Source organism: Gigantopelta aegis, chromosome 6 (assembly GCF_016097555.1).
Source record: "Gigantopelta aegis isolate Gae_Host chromosome 6, Gae_host_genome, whole genome shotgun sequence".
In the NCBI taxonomy this organism is placed as follows: domain Eukaryota; kingdom Metazoa; phylum Mollusca; class Gastropoda; order Neomphalida; family Peltospiridae; genus Gigantopelta; species Gigantopelta aegis.
The window spans coordinates 39062729-39081803 of NC_054704.1; the positions used below are offsets into that span (position 1 = coordinate 39062729).

The 19075-nt window shown below is 36.7% G+C and overlaps 1 protein-coding gene across 1 annotated transcript in view; it reads right to left on the reverse strand.

The window, feature by feature from the left end:
• The window catches only part of LOC121374534 (multiple epidermal growth factor-like domains protein 10), a 51088-nt gene that overhangs the window by 19212 nt on the left and 12801 nt on the right, over window positions 1-19075 (reverse strand). The window contains exons 4-7 of the mRNA XM_041501637.1: window positions 9564-9710; window positions 8331-8438; window positions 3987-4145; window positions 2543-2689 (exon numbers count right to left, since the gene is read on the reverse strand). Coding sequence (XP_041357571.1) covers window positions 2543-2689; window positions 3987-4145; window positions 8331-8438; window positions 9564-9710 — 561 coding nt within the window. The remainder of the gene's footprint in view (window positions 1-2542; window positions 2690-3986; window positions 4146-8330; window positions 8439-9563; window positions 9711-19075) is intronic.

Consider the following 19075-nt stretch of genomic DNA (forward strand, 5'->3'; position numbering starts at 1 on the left):
GCAACGGTGGTCTCCTACACGGGTGTGTAAGAAACTATATTTATATGAAAACCGAATGTTAATACGTGTATAGTTCGTACGAAGTTAATATATATTTTATCTTTTAAATTATTTAAGGATGCAAATACATACACATGCATGTGTAGGGGCGCCTAGACCGCCGAGCGATCATATACACACGTACTAACGCACATACACGCGCGCGTGCACACACACACACACACACACACACACCCATAGCAATTTTGAAACAACTATATCAATATTATTATGTAGACGACCAAAACACTTAATAAGCTATGATAGGAATACCGAACAAGAGTAACTGTGATTAATTGGATTACTAGCAAACATTATTATGCAATATTTTAGCTACAGGATATATGGGTGCCCATTAGATATAATGCATCTTACAAATTGTTTATATCCGCATACACAGTTAAATTATTTGTAATAGAATGATAAGTTTCGGTAGTATTAATTTCATTTGACTGTGTGACCTTTATATATAATATGAAGTATATGACATTTCAAACTTCGAGAATGCATCTTTAAGAGACATGATAGATAGATCAGAATGTTTCCATATCATAGTTTTCTCTGTCAGTCCTAACGTTCGTTTTAAGAACATTCTTTACAGGATTAATTTAAGATGCATCACACTTGGTGTCAGTCAGAGTGTCGTTGGCCGACTGTGGCAACGGTACCAAGCAACGGATTCTGTTCGAAATCGTACACGTTCGGGAAGACCCCGAAGCACTACAAATAGAGAGGACCGCTACATCACCAATATGGCTCTACGTCAACGCACAACCACTGCACGCCGATTACGTGACAATCTGCGGACTGCGACTGGAACTCGAGTGTCTGATCGAACCATACGCAATCGTCTGAGAGCCAATAATCTACGCTGCCGTCGCCAGGCTGTTCGTGCACCACACCTACCACGTCACAGAACGGCCAGACGTCACTGGTGCACGCTTCATCTGCGGTGGCAACGTGTTCAGTGGGGTCGAGTGATGTTCACTGATGAGTCCAGGTTTAGTCTCCAGTTCAACGACGGTCGGGTTCGTGTCTACAGACGTCCTGGGGAGCGCTTCGCTGACGTTAACGTTAGACAACGTCACCGGTTCGGTGGTGGCAGCGTCATGGTGTGGGGCGGCATCTCTATCCACCACAGGACCCCCCTCTATGTGGTGGATGACAATCTGAATGGAATCCGCTATCTGAATGAGAGTATCCGGCCGTTGGTTCTCCCGGGCCTACAGCAGATTGGCGGCGGGGCTGTTCTGCAGGATGACAATGCCAGACCCCACCGCGCCAGGGTGGTAACGGATTTTCTCAGACAACAAGGTATCGCCAGGATGGATTGGCCAGCATATTCGCCTGACTTGGCCCCAATAGAGCACGCCTGGGACGAATTAGGCAGGAGAGTTCGGGATAACCATGCCCCTCCGGCCAACCTTCATGATCTGGGTCAAATTCTTATGGCAGAGTGGCAGGCCATTCCCCAAGAGTTCTTCAGACGTCTGATCAACAGCATGAGGCAATGATGTGTCGAGTGTATTCGCGCCAGGGGTGGATTCATACACTATTAAACGAATGTTCTAATGTGTAAAATCCATGTTTGACAACCTTCAACTTTGACAGCATGTCATGTGACTTTCTTGTATACAGTGACGTTTATTTGTGGTTTTTTGTAAATACGGAACAATAAATTAAATTTTTGGTGTAGTTTACATCATCAATCTAATACACTCTCAAACTTATTTGGTTATAAATTTTTGACCCTTAAATTCTTTTGAGTAGTATATATATCATTTCCAGTCGGCTTCAGATTATTATACTCTACCAAAATGAGGCGCACAGTCATTGTACACTGACAGTATTGACATTGTGGAGAAGAAGGGTACTTCTTTAACATAAATGAATGCGTCAAATGTGCCTTTGACTACACATAATGTCAACCTGGTCGGGTACCCAACAACATATAACATCTTTATTGGCAATGAATAAAAAGACACATTTTAGTATCACCAGAGCAACGAAGGGATGCTCCAATTTCGTGTACTCTAAAGCTTGGAGACGGGCAAGTGAGTCTTTAATAATAATACATTTTTGAATACGCATGAATCCTTTATCTGTTACACGACCTTAATGATCGTCCATATTTCAGCAGTACAGTAAAGATTGATACTGAATGGGCAATCTCATAGAAATTATTGTCTGATTGAAAATCTGTAGCGGAAGCCACAACCTTCTCTCCCCTTGACCGATTTGTGTAATCAGAAATGTAATGACGATATCGGTCTTGGATTTCATCTGTGCGATCTTTCTTCAGATGAACAAGATAAAATACAAGTTTGTGTGGTGTGATACACCAAGGTGGAAAAACAAAATATGATGGCGTTTCCAAAATGTCGGTTAAATCAATGTTGAAAACTAATAAAAACTGCTTAATGCGAAAACGAAATGTTCGGATGACATTCGGCCTCGCAGTGAATTGTGAATAAAATCAGTATTTACATCATTAGCTGCCTACCTTGTGAACAGCTTGGTTCTCTCCAGCCTGTAAGACAACCTCCCACACATTTCCCAGTCTTTGTGTTGCATGTTGAATTCTGCAGACAGTGACGATCACTACACTGATTCGTACAGCCAGAACCATAGGTTAGTCCTTCCTGACATTCTATAACACACAATAATTTGACTATTAAGTTCTCAACAGCAGTTTAATGGAATAAGTTTTTACCATGGCTGCAAACCCTGTATACGAAAACCCACGCTGGTGCAGTTGTGAATATAATGAAGAGAAAGTAAATCCACATACCTTGGGGTGGAGGTGATCTAATTTGAAATACTAATGTTACTTATTATGTACATAACAGTGAAATATGATTTTTCGCTGAATATCACTTTTATGGTTTCAGTAGGTCTATATATTATATAGATCTACAAAAACCATAAAAGTGGTATTCAATGTGACAATGAACAGTCGTGTTCATACTTATATTTTGTGAACCAGTTCGTAATTCGAGTATCTCTCTTGTAACTGTCTGATCGTTTTTACTTTTATGATTTCCAATGCATATTGTCGTATTTTATTTATTTTTGTAAAAAAAATTATATTTCAATAACAGTTCAGATTAAAAAAATGGATATGAAGTGTAATGTAGATAAAATATTTAAAACTTACTGGGTATGAAGCTAAATAATGGTGACAAAATATCATGCCATTGAGTGTAAATTAAAGTTTTACTTCACTTTTGATTCAAGTTTCTTTCCTTTTTTTGGACCATCGCTTTATCAGGTATGTTGTTATATCAGTATCAAGAAATAGTAATTAATTTAATAATTAAATAATGGTAAATGTTTATTCATATTTCTTTTAAAAAGTCCATGGTCAAGTAATGTTTTAGAATTTTTTTTTCCAAAACAAAGAGACCTATATCATGTTACATGTTTTGAATAGCATATAATCAAGAAAAAGAAACTGTAAAAAAATCAGAAAGATTAAATATAATAAATGTGTTTTTTTCGAATACAGTTTTTATGTCAACCCGTGAAAACATGGTTTTCACACATCAGGCGTCAACATAAAAATAGTATTCGAACCCCCCCCCCCCCCCCCCCCACCCCCCATGAAATAGACTATATATTTAAAAATGAATTTATGACTCCAGAATGCTATTTCTATTGTGTGAAGTGCAGAAAACTCAGATGATTCAGGTGGAAATGTATTCAAAAGAGAATTTAACCAGAGCTGCAATCATGCCACAATCACTTCCACACATACACACCTATTTAGCAACGTCGACAAAGAAAGTAAAGTACATGTGTGTACATGTATATATGTGTGATTGTTATGTCTTAATGTGTACATATGTGTGTGTATTTGTTTGTGTGTGTGCGTGTGTTTGCATGTACACGTGTATGTTGAGCTAATATTATAAGTAAAATAGATTACATTATGAACTATAGCATACCTTGTGTACAGTCATCTCTCTTCCATCCTAGGTCACATCCCCAATAACATTTTCCAGTAGCTGCAGGACACGTAGATCTGTACCGGCCACTACGAGCACAGTGACGGGCATCACATGACTTGGTACAGTTGCGACCGTACTTTACACCACTCACGCATGCTAAACAGAACAAAGAAAGAATAATCTAAACAATGTTTTTCAAATGACATATATACTACTACTACTACTACTATGACCACTACCTCTACTACTACTACTACTACTACTACTACTACTACTACTACTACTACTTCTACTAATGAATTAGAATTATTTATATTTCCATATTTCATTTCTTTATACCTCTGTTCGTGCTTATATTCAGTTAAGATTCAAACACGCTTTTCTAGGCACACACTTCAGCTACCCGGGCAGACTGCCCAGCACAGTGGGTTAATTGTTAGTTACTAGCATGATAGAAATCGGTGTAGTAGCCCTACACCTACCCACTGAGTCGTTAAAGCTGCAGTCTCTGGAATATTTTTTTATTGTTTAAGCATTTACAATATACGATCCAGTTCTGTTTGGTACATAAAAGGTCCACCACATCGCTATAGTATGGCAATGCTAGCTTGTCTACATTATCTAGGTCAACTACAAACGCAATGGCCCACGTTGTTTTTCTTCATTTAGCGGGACGCCAGTAAAACTGGGCCTGTTCGTGATTTGCGCAGGCTCTGAGCTTCTTACGTGATTTTGAACAAATTTAACTGTCTTAATTGAGGGGTCGTCTCATATCTTCAAAATATATTTATAGCCATAGATGCATAGTACAATACCTTTCCAGGGGTCGGTAGGGGATTTGCCTTGAAATGTTGACATTGGCCAGCGGTTGGCATACGCGTTACATGTAAGGGGGTGTTAACAAATATGTAACGTTCTAGGGAAGAGGAAGAGGGCGGTGTTTTCGATTTACGTAACATTTATCAAAACTATGCTATTTCTATTCATTACTTAGACCTAAAAAGGTGGGGGTTTTTGTTGGAAATGCGCGGTCCAGTCTAGGATCGATCCCTATCGGCGGTCTCGTTCCAGCCAATGCACCATGATTGGTCTATAAAAGGCCAGGCATGTGATATCCTGTTTGTGGGATGGTGCATATAAACGATCCTTTGCTAAAACAAATGTAGCGGGTTTCCAAGGCGCGTGTGCAGTGGTTTTAGCGGGGGTGGGTGTTATATACTGTTGAGCGAAGTTTATTTGGGGTTATGGTCCCCCAGAAACTATATTTCGATTTTTAAAAAACAATTTTTGCTTGGGCAGATAAGGGTTTTGACCACTGCACATGCACCCGTTTTCTCTTTAAGATTGTATGTCAAAATTACCAAATGTTTGACATCCAATAGTCGATGATTAATTAATAAATCAATATGCTCTAATATTGATGTCGTTAAACAAAACAAACTAACTTTCCCCTTTCCATACGAAAGAATATTTATTTGAAATCGTCGGTTTTAACACTCGTAAAATTGAGAAGTGAAAATGTTCAATGTCTACTTTAGTATATTTTATTAAAAAATAAAATAAATGATCAATGTGTTACACAAACTAAACTTTGAAAGTTCTACTAACACTTTATAAAATATTAATTGAGAAATAGGAAGGAACGATTGTCGATAATACGTTGTCGAGATCAAACCGGTTTTAACGACACACCCTAGTACCCTATCCTCAACCGAACGTTCTTTGTACAGCACAAGATTTCTCATTACATTTTTTTTTTGAGACGACCCTTACAATTTTAAATCAGCAAACGCACGTGTTAACTGAAACTGACAACATGCTGTCGTTTGTGCTTTGCCGAGCAATGGCGGCACAAGCGACGAATCGAGCATATACTTTTGACGATCTCCGTTGATAGCCAACACACCCGAGTTTTTTAAAAGTACATTAATTTTTTTTCAAATTGTATTTCATATTTGTACATGGTGTTATAATATGGTAACGGGAGACTGTAACTTTAAACTCGCTCTGTGTGGAAGTCTTTATGGGGATTCCAAACCAGTACCTACCAGCCTTGACATTCGATGGCTTAACCCACTATAATAAAATGTTTATAATAATAGACGTAAATGTTTGCATATGTACTTCTATTGACTCTTAGAACCAGTGAAATATAAACTCACAAATTCAGGAAACAGTTTCATACTACGATTCATGTAAAAGCATGCATAACCACCTACATCACATACTGTAGTTCACGCATGCTACAGATCAAACTTATTGATGTAATAGGAAATCATAAGCAACAGACATTTAAAGCTGTTATTTGAAATAAAGTTTTATGTCAACTCGTGAAAATATGGTTTTCACACATCACACGTTGACATCAAAATCGTATTTGAAAAAAACTCAACATGAAATAGATTATATATTAACTCAAGAATGCTATTTCTACGTGTCCAGTACAGACCACTTAGATGTTTCAGGTAGAAATATATTCAAAAAAAATTTTAACCACATCCGCAATTATGCCTCGGCCACATTCATACATTGACATCTATTTACAAACGTCGTATATAAAACAAATGAAGTGCATGTGTGTATGTGTGATCCAGAATTGTGTGTGTCACATCCGGTACAGACCACTAGATATTATAAGGTAAAAATATTACATTATGGAAAGAGATAGCATACCGTGTGTGCAGTCATCTCCCTCCATCCACATGGGTCATATCCCCAACAAACTATTTACAAACGTCTACAATTTATTAAAAATGCATGTGTGAACAGGTCACATACAATTATTTCACTGACATCAAAGATAATATGAAAAGGAAAATGTATTACATCATGGTTCTCGTGTATAAGTCATCTCGTTGCCATAAGGTACTGACAAATGTAACATTTTCAGATAGTGTACAATGAAAATGTTATGGAAAGACAGGCATACATGTTTTCACTGAATCATACACACACATAAGTCACGTTCACACACTGACAAATGTATCCAGATAGTGTACAATGTTATGTTATGTAAAGGCATACATGTATCTCATCTATATACGCACACACATACACACACATATGTATCCATATCATCTATCTATCTACTATATACATAAACATATACACACATATATATATATATATATATATATATACTGTGATATTGCTATGAAAAATATATTTCACAAAATCCGTAATATTTTGCTCAATCTGTCTTCAGATTCCGAGCAACAGTTATGGTTATCAGTCTTAGAATAATTATTTCGTTTAACAGTAAAACGATGTTTGGTATTCTAAACAACCTAGTAATACTGACAAAGGACATGACATCAGAAAATCATCTACACACACACAATATACATGAAATGTAACTGAAGCTGTCTTAGCCATATTATGATTAACAAATGAATGTTATATGCATGGTAGAATGTATCTACAGCGTCATATTAGCTATGGACTGACATTAAAAGATGAACAATATACATAAGTAGGTATAAGCTTCGTGTTGAATTTTGGATAGCCATAATATTATTATGATATTGCAAAGATGTTTATACAAATATAGTAGTGAACAAAATAGTGAATTTCAATTCCTAGCTACAGTAAAAGAAAACGATAAACTCATAATCGCCAATGCCAGTGAATGAAAACCAGAACATGAAATAATGAATGAATATGTTTAACGACACCACAGCACAAAAAATACACATAGGCTATTCGGTGTATAAAATGGTATGTATATGAAAACATTAAGGAGAGGTGGGGGGAAAAGTATAATACAATACATAAATCAAGGTAGGTATATTTTAAAACTTTGTAAAGAAGTGAAAGTGTTTTTAAAATTTTACAATTAATTCTGGATGGAATTACAAAGATTCCAAAACATTTCTGTTGCCAGAGATATCATTTCTCGTCGGCTTGAGGTGATCACACTCCACGAAAATGTGGTGCACATCGGACTATGTTCACACTGAGGTGGAGGGTCCTTCTTTAAAATACAGAATGCATCAAATATGTATGGCCGATGCTGACACAACACAAGACTACTTCGTCCCTCCTGCACCGCCTGCTGGATGACTTCCAAGTCGCAGGACTTGCTTGATATAATGAAACTTGTTCGCAACCGCACCGTCCCAAGTCAAAAAGGTATATTGATTAATATGAAATTTAAAATTAGTGTAAGTGACACCCAACATTAATTTTTCGAATCCAATTGCTTGTTATCATGTGCCCCATGATTTAAATATCAAAGTGAAAATAATCATAACGCTCACCCCAAAATTGCCACTCATTTGCAAATTAATATAAATATATACATACGTTGAGTACAGGTTGTATTCAACCATCCAGGTTTACATCCCCCAATACACTCTCCAGTCTGGGAATCACACGGCGAAATGTCGTCCTTACAATGTCTCTTACTACAGTGAAAACTGCAGTTCACGCCATATCTGTCATCACATGCTGAAATAATCATACATGCCTAGGTATATTACAATATGTATAAGTGTTCATGATCAGTTGCTCCCCCAGAAGAAAATATAGAAACTTATGGAAAATTCCCTTCTTAACCATTAACGGCTTACTGTCACGGATTTAAGGACCTTATTTCTCTAAAAATGGATAATAAATACAAATTGCATTAATTGTTGGAAACCAAATCTAGTTATCGGATCACCTTAACTGAAACATGATGGAGTGGAATCCATGTCAACACTCTCGGCAATTTTAGTTTTTGAATTATGGGCCATTGCCTTAATTCAATTATATTTAAAAATACCATTAATAAATGGAGTATGGTGGTTATGAAGATGGTTGAATAAAGTGCATTTAGGAACAAATCAAATTATGTTTGTTCACATAATAATTTCTTAGGCCATTAAATATGTCAGTGGTCTGTGACAGTATGCCTTTAAGCAATTTTAGACTATAAACTATTCAGCCCCCCCCCCCCCCCCCCCCCCCCCCCAACAAAGGATATCCTAGCTACGGCCCCGATGATAAACATAAACAAGTGACATATTTATCAGAACTATCAATGTTGGCCAATGTATATTTTATCATCAATATACACGCTTTGTATATAATACATAGTGTGGTGTGGATAAAACAATACATATATTTATACTTATACAATAGTACACCAGACAGTTTAAAGTGTTGTGTTCGTTTTACACAGAAACTAGTTGCATTAGCATACGCATTTCTTATTTGACTGAACAAATCTGTAATTGATATAGGCTTGTTAGGTGGACGTGTGTACAGGGGTCGACCCCCTTACCTTCCCCCTGTAATAACACACACATGTACACGCACGTACACACACGTACATTTTAACACACATTTTATATACCATTGCGACAACCCTGTGTTAGCGTTACTTTCTTCAAATAAAAAAGATCGAATACAAGTTTGTGGTTTGATACGCCAAGGTGGCAAAACAAAATATAATGGTGTTTCCAAAATATCAGTTAAATCGATGTTGAAAAGTGATAAAAACTACTTAAAGCGAACACCAAATGTTTGGATGGCATTCGGCTTCGCAGTGAATTGAGAATAAAATCAGTATTTACATCATTAGCTGCCTACCGTGTGAACAGCTTGGTTCTCTCCATCCTGGGAGACAACCTCCCACACATTTCCCAGTCTTTGTGTCGCATGTTGAATTCTGCAGACAGTGACGATCACTACACTGATTCGTACAGCCAGAACCATAGGTTAGTCCTTCCGGACATTCTATAACACAGAATGATTTGTCTAATAAATTATCAGCAGCAGTTTAATGGAATACGTTGTTACCATGGCTGCGAACCCTGTATAAGAAAACGGACGCTGACGCAGTTGCGAATACAATGACGAGAAAGTAAATCCACATATCGAGGGGTGAAGTTGATCTAAGTTAAAATAATATTGTTACTTATTATATACATAGCAGTGAAATATGACTTTTCTCCAGATATCACTTTTATGGTTTCAGTAGATCTATATATTATATAAATCTACAGAAATCATAAAAGTGATTTTCAATGAAAAGTCATGTTCACTGTATTTTAGGTACAGTGAAAATATAGAAATCATATGTATGTTTGTGAACAAGTTCGTGATACAATTATTATCTTCCTTGTAACTTATTACTATATGATCGTTTTTACTTTTATGATTACCAATGCATATGGTCGTATTTGATGTTTTTTTTTGTATTTTAACAACAGCTTAAATAATAAATATTTTGGGTTCAATAGATCTATATATTATATAAATCTACAGAAATCATAAACGTAAATGTATTTTAGCTACAGTGAAAACATCGAAATCATATTTATATTTGTGTGAACAAGTTCATGATTCAATTATATCACTTGTAACTTATTACTGTCTGATCGTTTTTACTTTCTTTGTGCGTGTGTGTGCGCGTGCGCGCGTGCGTTTCTCTCTCTGTGTGTGTGTGTGTGTGTGTGTGTGTGTGTGTGTGTGTGTGTGTGTGTGCGTTTCTATGTGTCACATCTGATAAGCTAATGTTATAAAGTAAAATAGAGTGCATTACAAACTATAGCATGCCTTGTGTACAGTCATCTCTGTTCCATCCTGGGTCTCAACCCCAAGAACAGTTTCAGTATTTTACAATATCAAAACTATTCAATGAACAGGTCGCATTAAATTATTTCACTTAATCAAATATAAATGAAAAGGGACATGGAAAATGTTTGATCATGGTTCTCTCTGCGTTCAGTCAAGGTACTGACAAAATGTAACGTTTTAGATAGTGTATAATGTTAATTGTTATGCAAAGGCATACATGTGTTCACCTTTCCTCCTCTGTACCCCCAGTTGTATACATCATCTGACATGCATTTCAATCCACTTCAGAAAGATGTATTCTGATATTAGATAAGCTTTAGGTAGTGTATATATAGGAAACAGTAACACAGATACGTGAATGTTTTAATAACAAAAAATTAAAATTACATTTAATTCCATAAATAGACTTTCAAATTGGGCCTATGATATACATAAGACAATGATAATTTTAATAGACTCAAACACTAAAGGAATTCAAAAAAATAAATATTAATAATGATAATAATAATAATAATATTAAATATACATGTTGTATGTCAGAGGAATTGCATTCGTTTGAAATATATATATATATATATATATATATATATATATATATATATATATATATGCATGTATGTACATCTCCACACCTTGTTTTTAATATTATTCCAGGCATTCATGTCGGGCATTAACAAAGATGCCTAAGCAAGTTCTTTTTCAAATTATTTTAGATCGACGATGATTACCTGTGCAGTCGATGCCTTGCCAACCATATAGGCAGCCATTGTCACATGACCCATTTAGTGGATTGCATGTCAAACTGAAGCTCCACTTACAATGTCGAGATGAACACGATAGTGAACAGCCAGGTCCATACGTCGTATAATAACATTCTAAAAAAACACACACACACAGACATATATATATATATATATATATATATATATATATATATATATATATATATATATATATATATATATATGAAATATACGACACTTACAACTTTGAGAATGCATCTTTAAGAGACATCATAATAGTTCGATCAGAATGTTTGAATATATGGAAGTCCTAACTTTCGTTTTAAGAACATTCTTTACTGGATTAATTCAAGCTGAACCACACTTGTGAAGTACGAATGAATGAAATTAACAAAGGTAAGTACATCGATATGATTATTTCCGCTAGAAATACAAATGGCATAATTATGTAAAACAGTGTACAGAGCTATGGAAATAGAATATAATACAAATATCAAGATCAGTATATTTTAAAATTTGGTATAATGCAAGTCAAGATAAGTGTATTTTAAAAAATTGTATAGAAATCAAACTGCTTTAAAAAATTAATTAATTCTGGGTGGAATATAAAAGATTCCAAGACATTTCTGTTGCCCAATACATCGTTTCCCGTCGGCTTCAGATGATCACACTCCTCCAAAATATGTCGCACAGTGAATGTATACTAACAATATTCACATTGAGGAGGGTCCTTCCTTAAAATAAATGGATGCGTCAAGTTTCCCTGTTCACTACCCGTAATGCCAACATGGCCGAGTACCCAACATAATCTAACATCTTTATTGGTAATGGATATAAAGAAACACTTTCGTTTCACCATTGCAACTAAGGGATGCTCCAATTTCGTGTACTGTAAAGCTTGGAGACGGGGAAGTGAGTCTGTAATAATAATACATTTTTGAATACGCATGAATCCTTTATGTTACACGACCTTAATGATCGTCCATATTTCAGCAGTACAGTAAAGATTGATACTGAATGGGCAATCTCATAGACATTATTGTGTCTGATTGAAAATCTGTAGCGGAAGCCACAGCCTTCTCTCCCCTTGACCGATTTGTGTAATCAGAAATGTAATGACGATATCGGTCTTGGATTTGATCTGTGCGATCTTTCTTCAGATGAACAAGATAAAATACAAGTTTGTGTGGCGTGATACACCAAGGTGGAAAAACAAAATATGATGGCGTTTCCAAAATATCGGTTAAATCAATGTTGAAAACTAATAAAAACTGCTTAATGCGAAAACGAAATGTTCGGATGACATTCGGCCTCGCAGTGAATTGAGAATAAAATCAGTATTTACATCATTAGCCGCCTACCTTGTGAACAGCTTGGTTCTCTCCATCCTGGAAGACAACCTCCCACACATTTCCCAGTCTTTGTGTCGCATGTTGAATTCTGCAGACAGTGACGATCACTACACTTCGTACAGCCATAACCAAAGATTAGTCCTGCCTGACATTCTATAACACACAATGATTTGTCTATTAAGTTCTCAACAACAGTTTAATGCAATAAGTTGTCACCTTGGCCGCTTTCCCTGTTTACGAAAACGGACGCTGGTGCAGTTGTGAATACACTGACCAGGAAGTAAATCCACATAGCGTGGGGTGGATGTGATCTAAGTTGAAATACTAATGTTAGTTATTATGTACATAGCAGTGAAATATGACTTTTTGCTGAATATCACTTTTATGGTTTCAGTAGGTCTATATATTATATAGATTTACAGAAACCATAAAAGTGGTATTCAATGAACAGTCGTGTTCATTGTATTTTAGCTACAGTACAAATATAGAAATCATACTTATATTTTTGTGAACCTGTTCGTAATTCGAGTATCTCTCTTGTAACTTATTGCTGTCTGATCGTTTTTACTTTTACGGTTGCCAATGCATATTGTCGTATTTTATTTTTTATTATTATTTTTTTTATATATATATTTCAACAGTTCAAATAAAAAAATGAATGGATATGAAGTGTAATGTAGGTAAAATAGTTGAAACTCACTGGGTATGAAGAAGCTAAATAATGGTGACACAATATCATGCCATTGAGTGTAAATTACGTTTTACTTCACTTTCGATTCAAGTTTCTTTTCTTTTTTTTTTTTTTGGAATATCACTTTATCAGGTATGTTGTTATATCAGTATTAAGAAATAATAATTAATTTAATAATTAAATAATGGTAAATTTTTATTCATATTTCTTTTAAAAAGTCCATGGTCAAGTAATGTTTGAGAAAAATGTTTACCGAAACAAACAGATCTATATCACGACGTTACATGTTTTGGATAGCATATAATCAAAACAAAAGATACTGTCAAAAATTCAGAAAGATTATATATAATAAATACACCATTACATGGTGGGTGTTTTTTTTCGAATACAGTTTTTATGTCAACTCGTGAAAACATGGTTTTCACACATCAGGCGTTGACATAAAAAATCGTATTCGAAAAACCCCCATGAAATAGACTCTGTATATTTAAGAAATGAATTTAAGACTCTAGAATGCTATTTCTATTGTGTACAGTGCAGAAAATGCAGATGATTCGGCTGGAAATGTATTCAAAAGATAATTTAAACAGAGCCGCAATAATGCCACAACCATTTCCATACATACACACCTATTTAGCAACGTCGACAAAGAAAAATAAAGTACATGTGTGTACATGTATGTATGTGTGATTGTATGTCTTAATGTGTACATATGTGTGTGTATTTGTTTGTGTGTGTGTGTGCGTGTGTGTGTATGTACACATAGATGTTTGTGTGTGTATTGCATACGATGAGCTAATATTATAAGTAAAATAGATTACATTATGAACTATAGCATACCCTGTGTGCAGTCATCTCCCTTCCATCCTAGGTCACATCCCCAATAACATTTTCCAGTAGCTGTAGGACACGTAGATCTGTACCGGCCACTACGAGCACAGTGACGGGCATCACATGGCTTGGTACAATTGGGACCGTACTTTACACCACTGACACATGCTAAACGGAACAGAGAAAGAATAATCTAAACAATGTTTTTCAAATTACATAAATACTACTACTACTAGTACTACTACTACTACTACTACTACTACTAGTAGTTCTACTACTAAGAACATTTTCCAGTAGCTGCAGGACATGCGGATCTATCCGGGCCGCGACGAGCACGGTGACGGTTATCACATGACTTGGTACAGTTCGAGCCGTACATTCCCGAACACATGTTATACACAACAGAGAAAGAATAATCTAAACAATGTTTTTCAAATGACATATATATTACTACTACTACCACTACTACTAATACCACTACTACTACTACTACTACTACTACTACTACTACTACTTCTCCTACTACTACTACTACTACTACTAATCCCTATTGCACTCCTTAGAATTATTATTATTTATATTTTCACATTTCATTTCATTTATTCTTCTGTTCGTGCTTATGTTCAGATAAGATTCAAACACGCTTTTCTAGACACACACCTCAGCTACCCGAGCAGACTTCTCAGGACAGTGGGTTAGTTGCTAGTTGCCAGCATGATAGAAATCGGTGTAGTTGCCCTACACCTACTCCTGAGTCGTTAAACTCTGGGATTCTGTTTGGGAATGGTACCTACCAGCCTTGAATTCGATGGCTTAACCACTATAATAAATTGTTGGCGTATGTACTTCCATTGACACTTAAAACCAGTGAAAAATAAACTCATAAATTCAGCCCCTGCGTGTGCATTAACCTCACCGTGGTGCAGGGGTGAACATTCTTTTATAGAATGGCCAATAAGTGCACAACTCCTCGTATGAGGCACCTTGTTTGCCGTGAGGTGCAACCCGTGAAGATGGATGATGGGATCCTGGTAATTGAGTTGGGGCATACCTGCGGGTATGACTTCTGGCAATATATCACGTTGGCCCGGAGTTCATATAGACGGGTGGTCAGGGAGGCCCGACCTGATCAATCGGCTGGTCATGGCAAGCTCAAGAGCAAACAACCTTTGTTTCTTTCATCTAGCCAAGAACAAACATTGTTTAATTTACCATGTGTATTTGTTGCTCTTGGGGTGGTGGCTAGGGTCAATTGGGTGATTTATTGTTTCTTTATTGCCCAAGTATATCAACCATGTATCCCTGTCATGGCTGCCTGCTGGTTATCCGCAGCACCATGTCCCCTTGTTGGACTCGGTGGTGGGTGGGGGGCATGGTTGATGAAATTATAGATTCATATTTGGATCGAAATAAAGATATTCCTTTTGATGGGACCCTGAAAAGGGTCCACACCGAAGTTGCGGATTCTTCGTCATCTGATGAAGAATCCATGACCAATGTTACAATTAAGAAGTCTAGAGTAGGGTCTTCTGAATCCTGGCCAAGGTTCTTGGTTGTTACTTCTTCAACTGAGGGAGCCTTGGGCAAACTTTCACCGTTTGCTATTCAGAAAGGTCTAGTTGGTTTGGCTGGTGAGCCAAAAAAATTAAAACATTGAGGAATGGTTCATTGTTAGTGGAATGTTCCAAAGAGAGTCATTCAAAGTGTCTCCTGAAGTCAACATCCCTCTGCAATGTACCTATTACAGTGACAGCTCATAGTACCTTAAATTCATCTAAAGGTGCCATCAGATGTCGAGATTTGGCAGAAGTTGGTGAAGAAGAAATTCTTGAAAATTTGTCAGCACAAGGCGTGACATTTGTTAAAAGAATTAAGGTCCGTCGAAACAATGAGTTGATTTCGACAAATACCTTAATTTTAACTTTCAATACACCAACACTTCCAAGCTCGATTAAGGCTGGGTATCTCTGTGTACCTGTTGAGCCTTACATTCAAAACCCTTTACGTTGTTTTAAATGTCAGAAATTTGGGCATGGTCAGAATACATGCCGCAATAAAACTACATGTGCTCGTTGTGGTCAGTTTGACCATGACAGCAAGAACTGTAACAATGACATTAAATGTATCAACTGTAATGGGAATCATTTTGCATATTCGCGAGAATGTGCAAAGTGGAAATTTGAAAAGAAGGTTCAGCAGGTCAAGGTTGACAGACACGTATCATTCCAGGAAGCTAGGAAAGTGGTGGAAACATCAACATCTCCAGCTACTGCAGATAAATCGTATCCTGCAGTAGTCAAGCTTTCCATGATTAGTGTTGCTGTCAATACTGATCTTACTTGGCCATCTGGTGACAATAAGTATAAAAAGTTGTCTGATGTTGAAAAAACTGAAAGGCATGTGGCTAAAGCTGTCACAAAAATGAAGGAAGCAGTTATACAACAACAAGTATTGGCTTCTACCTCAAAACTGTCAGATTTGTCTTTGGGTTCTGTGAACCCATCAAGTAGGTCGAGTACTGGTCAGCCAGGACCCAGTCTCTCTCAGTCAGGAAAAGGCAAACAGACAAAAAATTCAAAATCTGGACGAATAAAGAAGAGTGAGTTGCATTCCATCTCAGTCAGCAATCAATATGATCCTTTGGTTGTTGATATGCTTGATGAGATGGGTGATTCATCATCACAAGATTTTTCGCACTCACAAAAGGTTTTAACAAAATCTAAGGGAAAGTCTAAATTAACCCCCATACTTCCTCCCAATGACTAATTCAGTCATTCGGTGGAACTGCCGTGGGCTTAGGCCCAATTTTGATGAATTAAGTCTTTTAATTCAAAAACATAATCCTCTTGCAGTGTGTCTTCAAGAAACTTTCTTGAAGGACACTGATCATATTACCATGAGAGGATTTAACCTCTATCACAAATTTCAAGAAACTGAAAATAGAGCATCTGGGGGTGTTTCCATTCTTGTTAATGAAAACATTCCTCAGAGTTCAGTAACACTGTCTACCAATTTACAAGCTGTGGCTGTAAAGGTCACAGCTCATAAAACTATAACTCTGTGTTCAGTTTACTTGCCACCTCGTAATCATTTTAATTTTAATTCGACGGATCTTCAAGGTCTTCTTGACCAGCTCCCTACTCCCTTCATTGTTATGGGAGATTTTAATGGTCACCACACTTTGTGGGGATGCGAGGATGTAAATATTAGAGGAAAACAATTAGAAGACTTAATTCTCAAAAATGACTTACTTTTATTCAATGATAAAAGTCATACATATTTTCATTCTGCAAGTGGTTCTTTCACTTCTATAGATTTAACTCTTTGTAGTCCATCACTTTTTCTTGATTTCTCCTGGAAAGTTGGTTCAGACCTTTCCCATTATTTTGGAGAATGATGGACCACCATCACTTGAAAGGGTTCAAAGGTGGAAGTTGGCGAAGGCAAACTGGGGTCAGTTTCAGCATCTGTGCAGCACTCGTCTGCAACAATTTGCCATTACTGATGCTGATGATCCCATGTCTTTGTTCACTTCCATCTTGAAGGACATTGCAGATGAAACTATTCCTAAGACTTTGGCAGTACCAAAGCGTTTCAATAAACCATGGTTTAATGATACATGCAAAGATGCATTCAAAGAGCGAAACAGGTTGCTTGAGCGGTTCAAACGTGAACCTACAGCAGACAACCTGGATGCATTTCGTATTGCTAGGGCTAAGGCTCGCAGAGAGATTAGACAGAGTAAGAAAACATCTTGGAGAACTTTTGTCTCCAACTTGAATTCACAAACATCAGTGAAATCTGTCTGGAATAGGATCCGTAAAATCAAAGGTAAAGAATCCAGTAATACAGCTCATCATTTGTCTGTCAATGATACGGATGTCACGTCTCATCGTGACATTGCTAATACATTGGCAGACAACTTTTCTCACAACTCATCTTCTGCTTTCAGTACAGATGCTTTTACATCTGTCAGAACTAAAGCTGAAAAGCAGTCCATTAATTTTTCATCTGAAAATGCTAAAGTGTACAACAGGCGTTTCTCTATTTAGGAATTGCAGGATACTCTTCGTAGAGCCCATGATACTTCAGTAGGTCCAGATGAAATTCATTATCAGTTATTAAAACATTTACCTGAATCATCTTTGATGGTTCTTTTGAATATTTTTAATAACATCTGGATTTCTGGTGACTTTCCTTCTGATTGGAGGAAAGCTATTATCATTCCTATTCCCAAGCCTGGTAAGGATCCAACCAATTCTACTAGTTATCGCCCTATCGCTTTGACAAGTTGCATTTGTAAAACCATGGAACGAATGATCAATCGTAGACTTGTCTGGTATCTTGAATCTCACAAATTGGTCACTAACGTGCAATGTGGGTTCAGATTTAGACGTAGCACGGTTGATCATCTTGTTAGATTTGAAACGTTTTGTAGGGAAGCTTTCATCCATAATCAGCACTTGGTTTCAGTGTTTTTTGATTTGGAGAAAGCTTACGATACCACGTGTAAGTATGGGATTTTAAACGACCTCCATGGCATGGGACTAAGAGGTCGACTTCCAGTTTTTATATCTCAGTTTTTTAAGAGATAGATCTTTTAAAGTCCGGGTGGGGTCGACTTTGTCCGACATTCACCCACAGGAGATGGGTGTTCCTCAAGGTAGTATCCTGTCTGTAACTCTATTTTCTCTGAAAATTAACAGCATCACCCAGTGTTTAACACCTGGTGTGGATTGCTCGTTATATGTCGATGATTTTCAGATTTGCTATAGATCGTTCAATATGAGTATCATTGAACATAAGTTGCAGCTTCGTTTGAATAAACTTCATCAATGGGCAACTGACAATGGCTTTAGATTCTCAAAGGCAAAAACGGTTTCTATGCATATCTGCCAGAAAAGA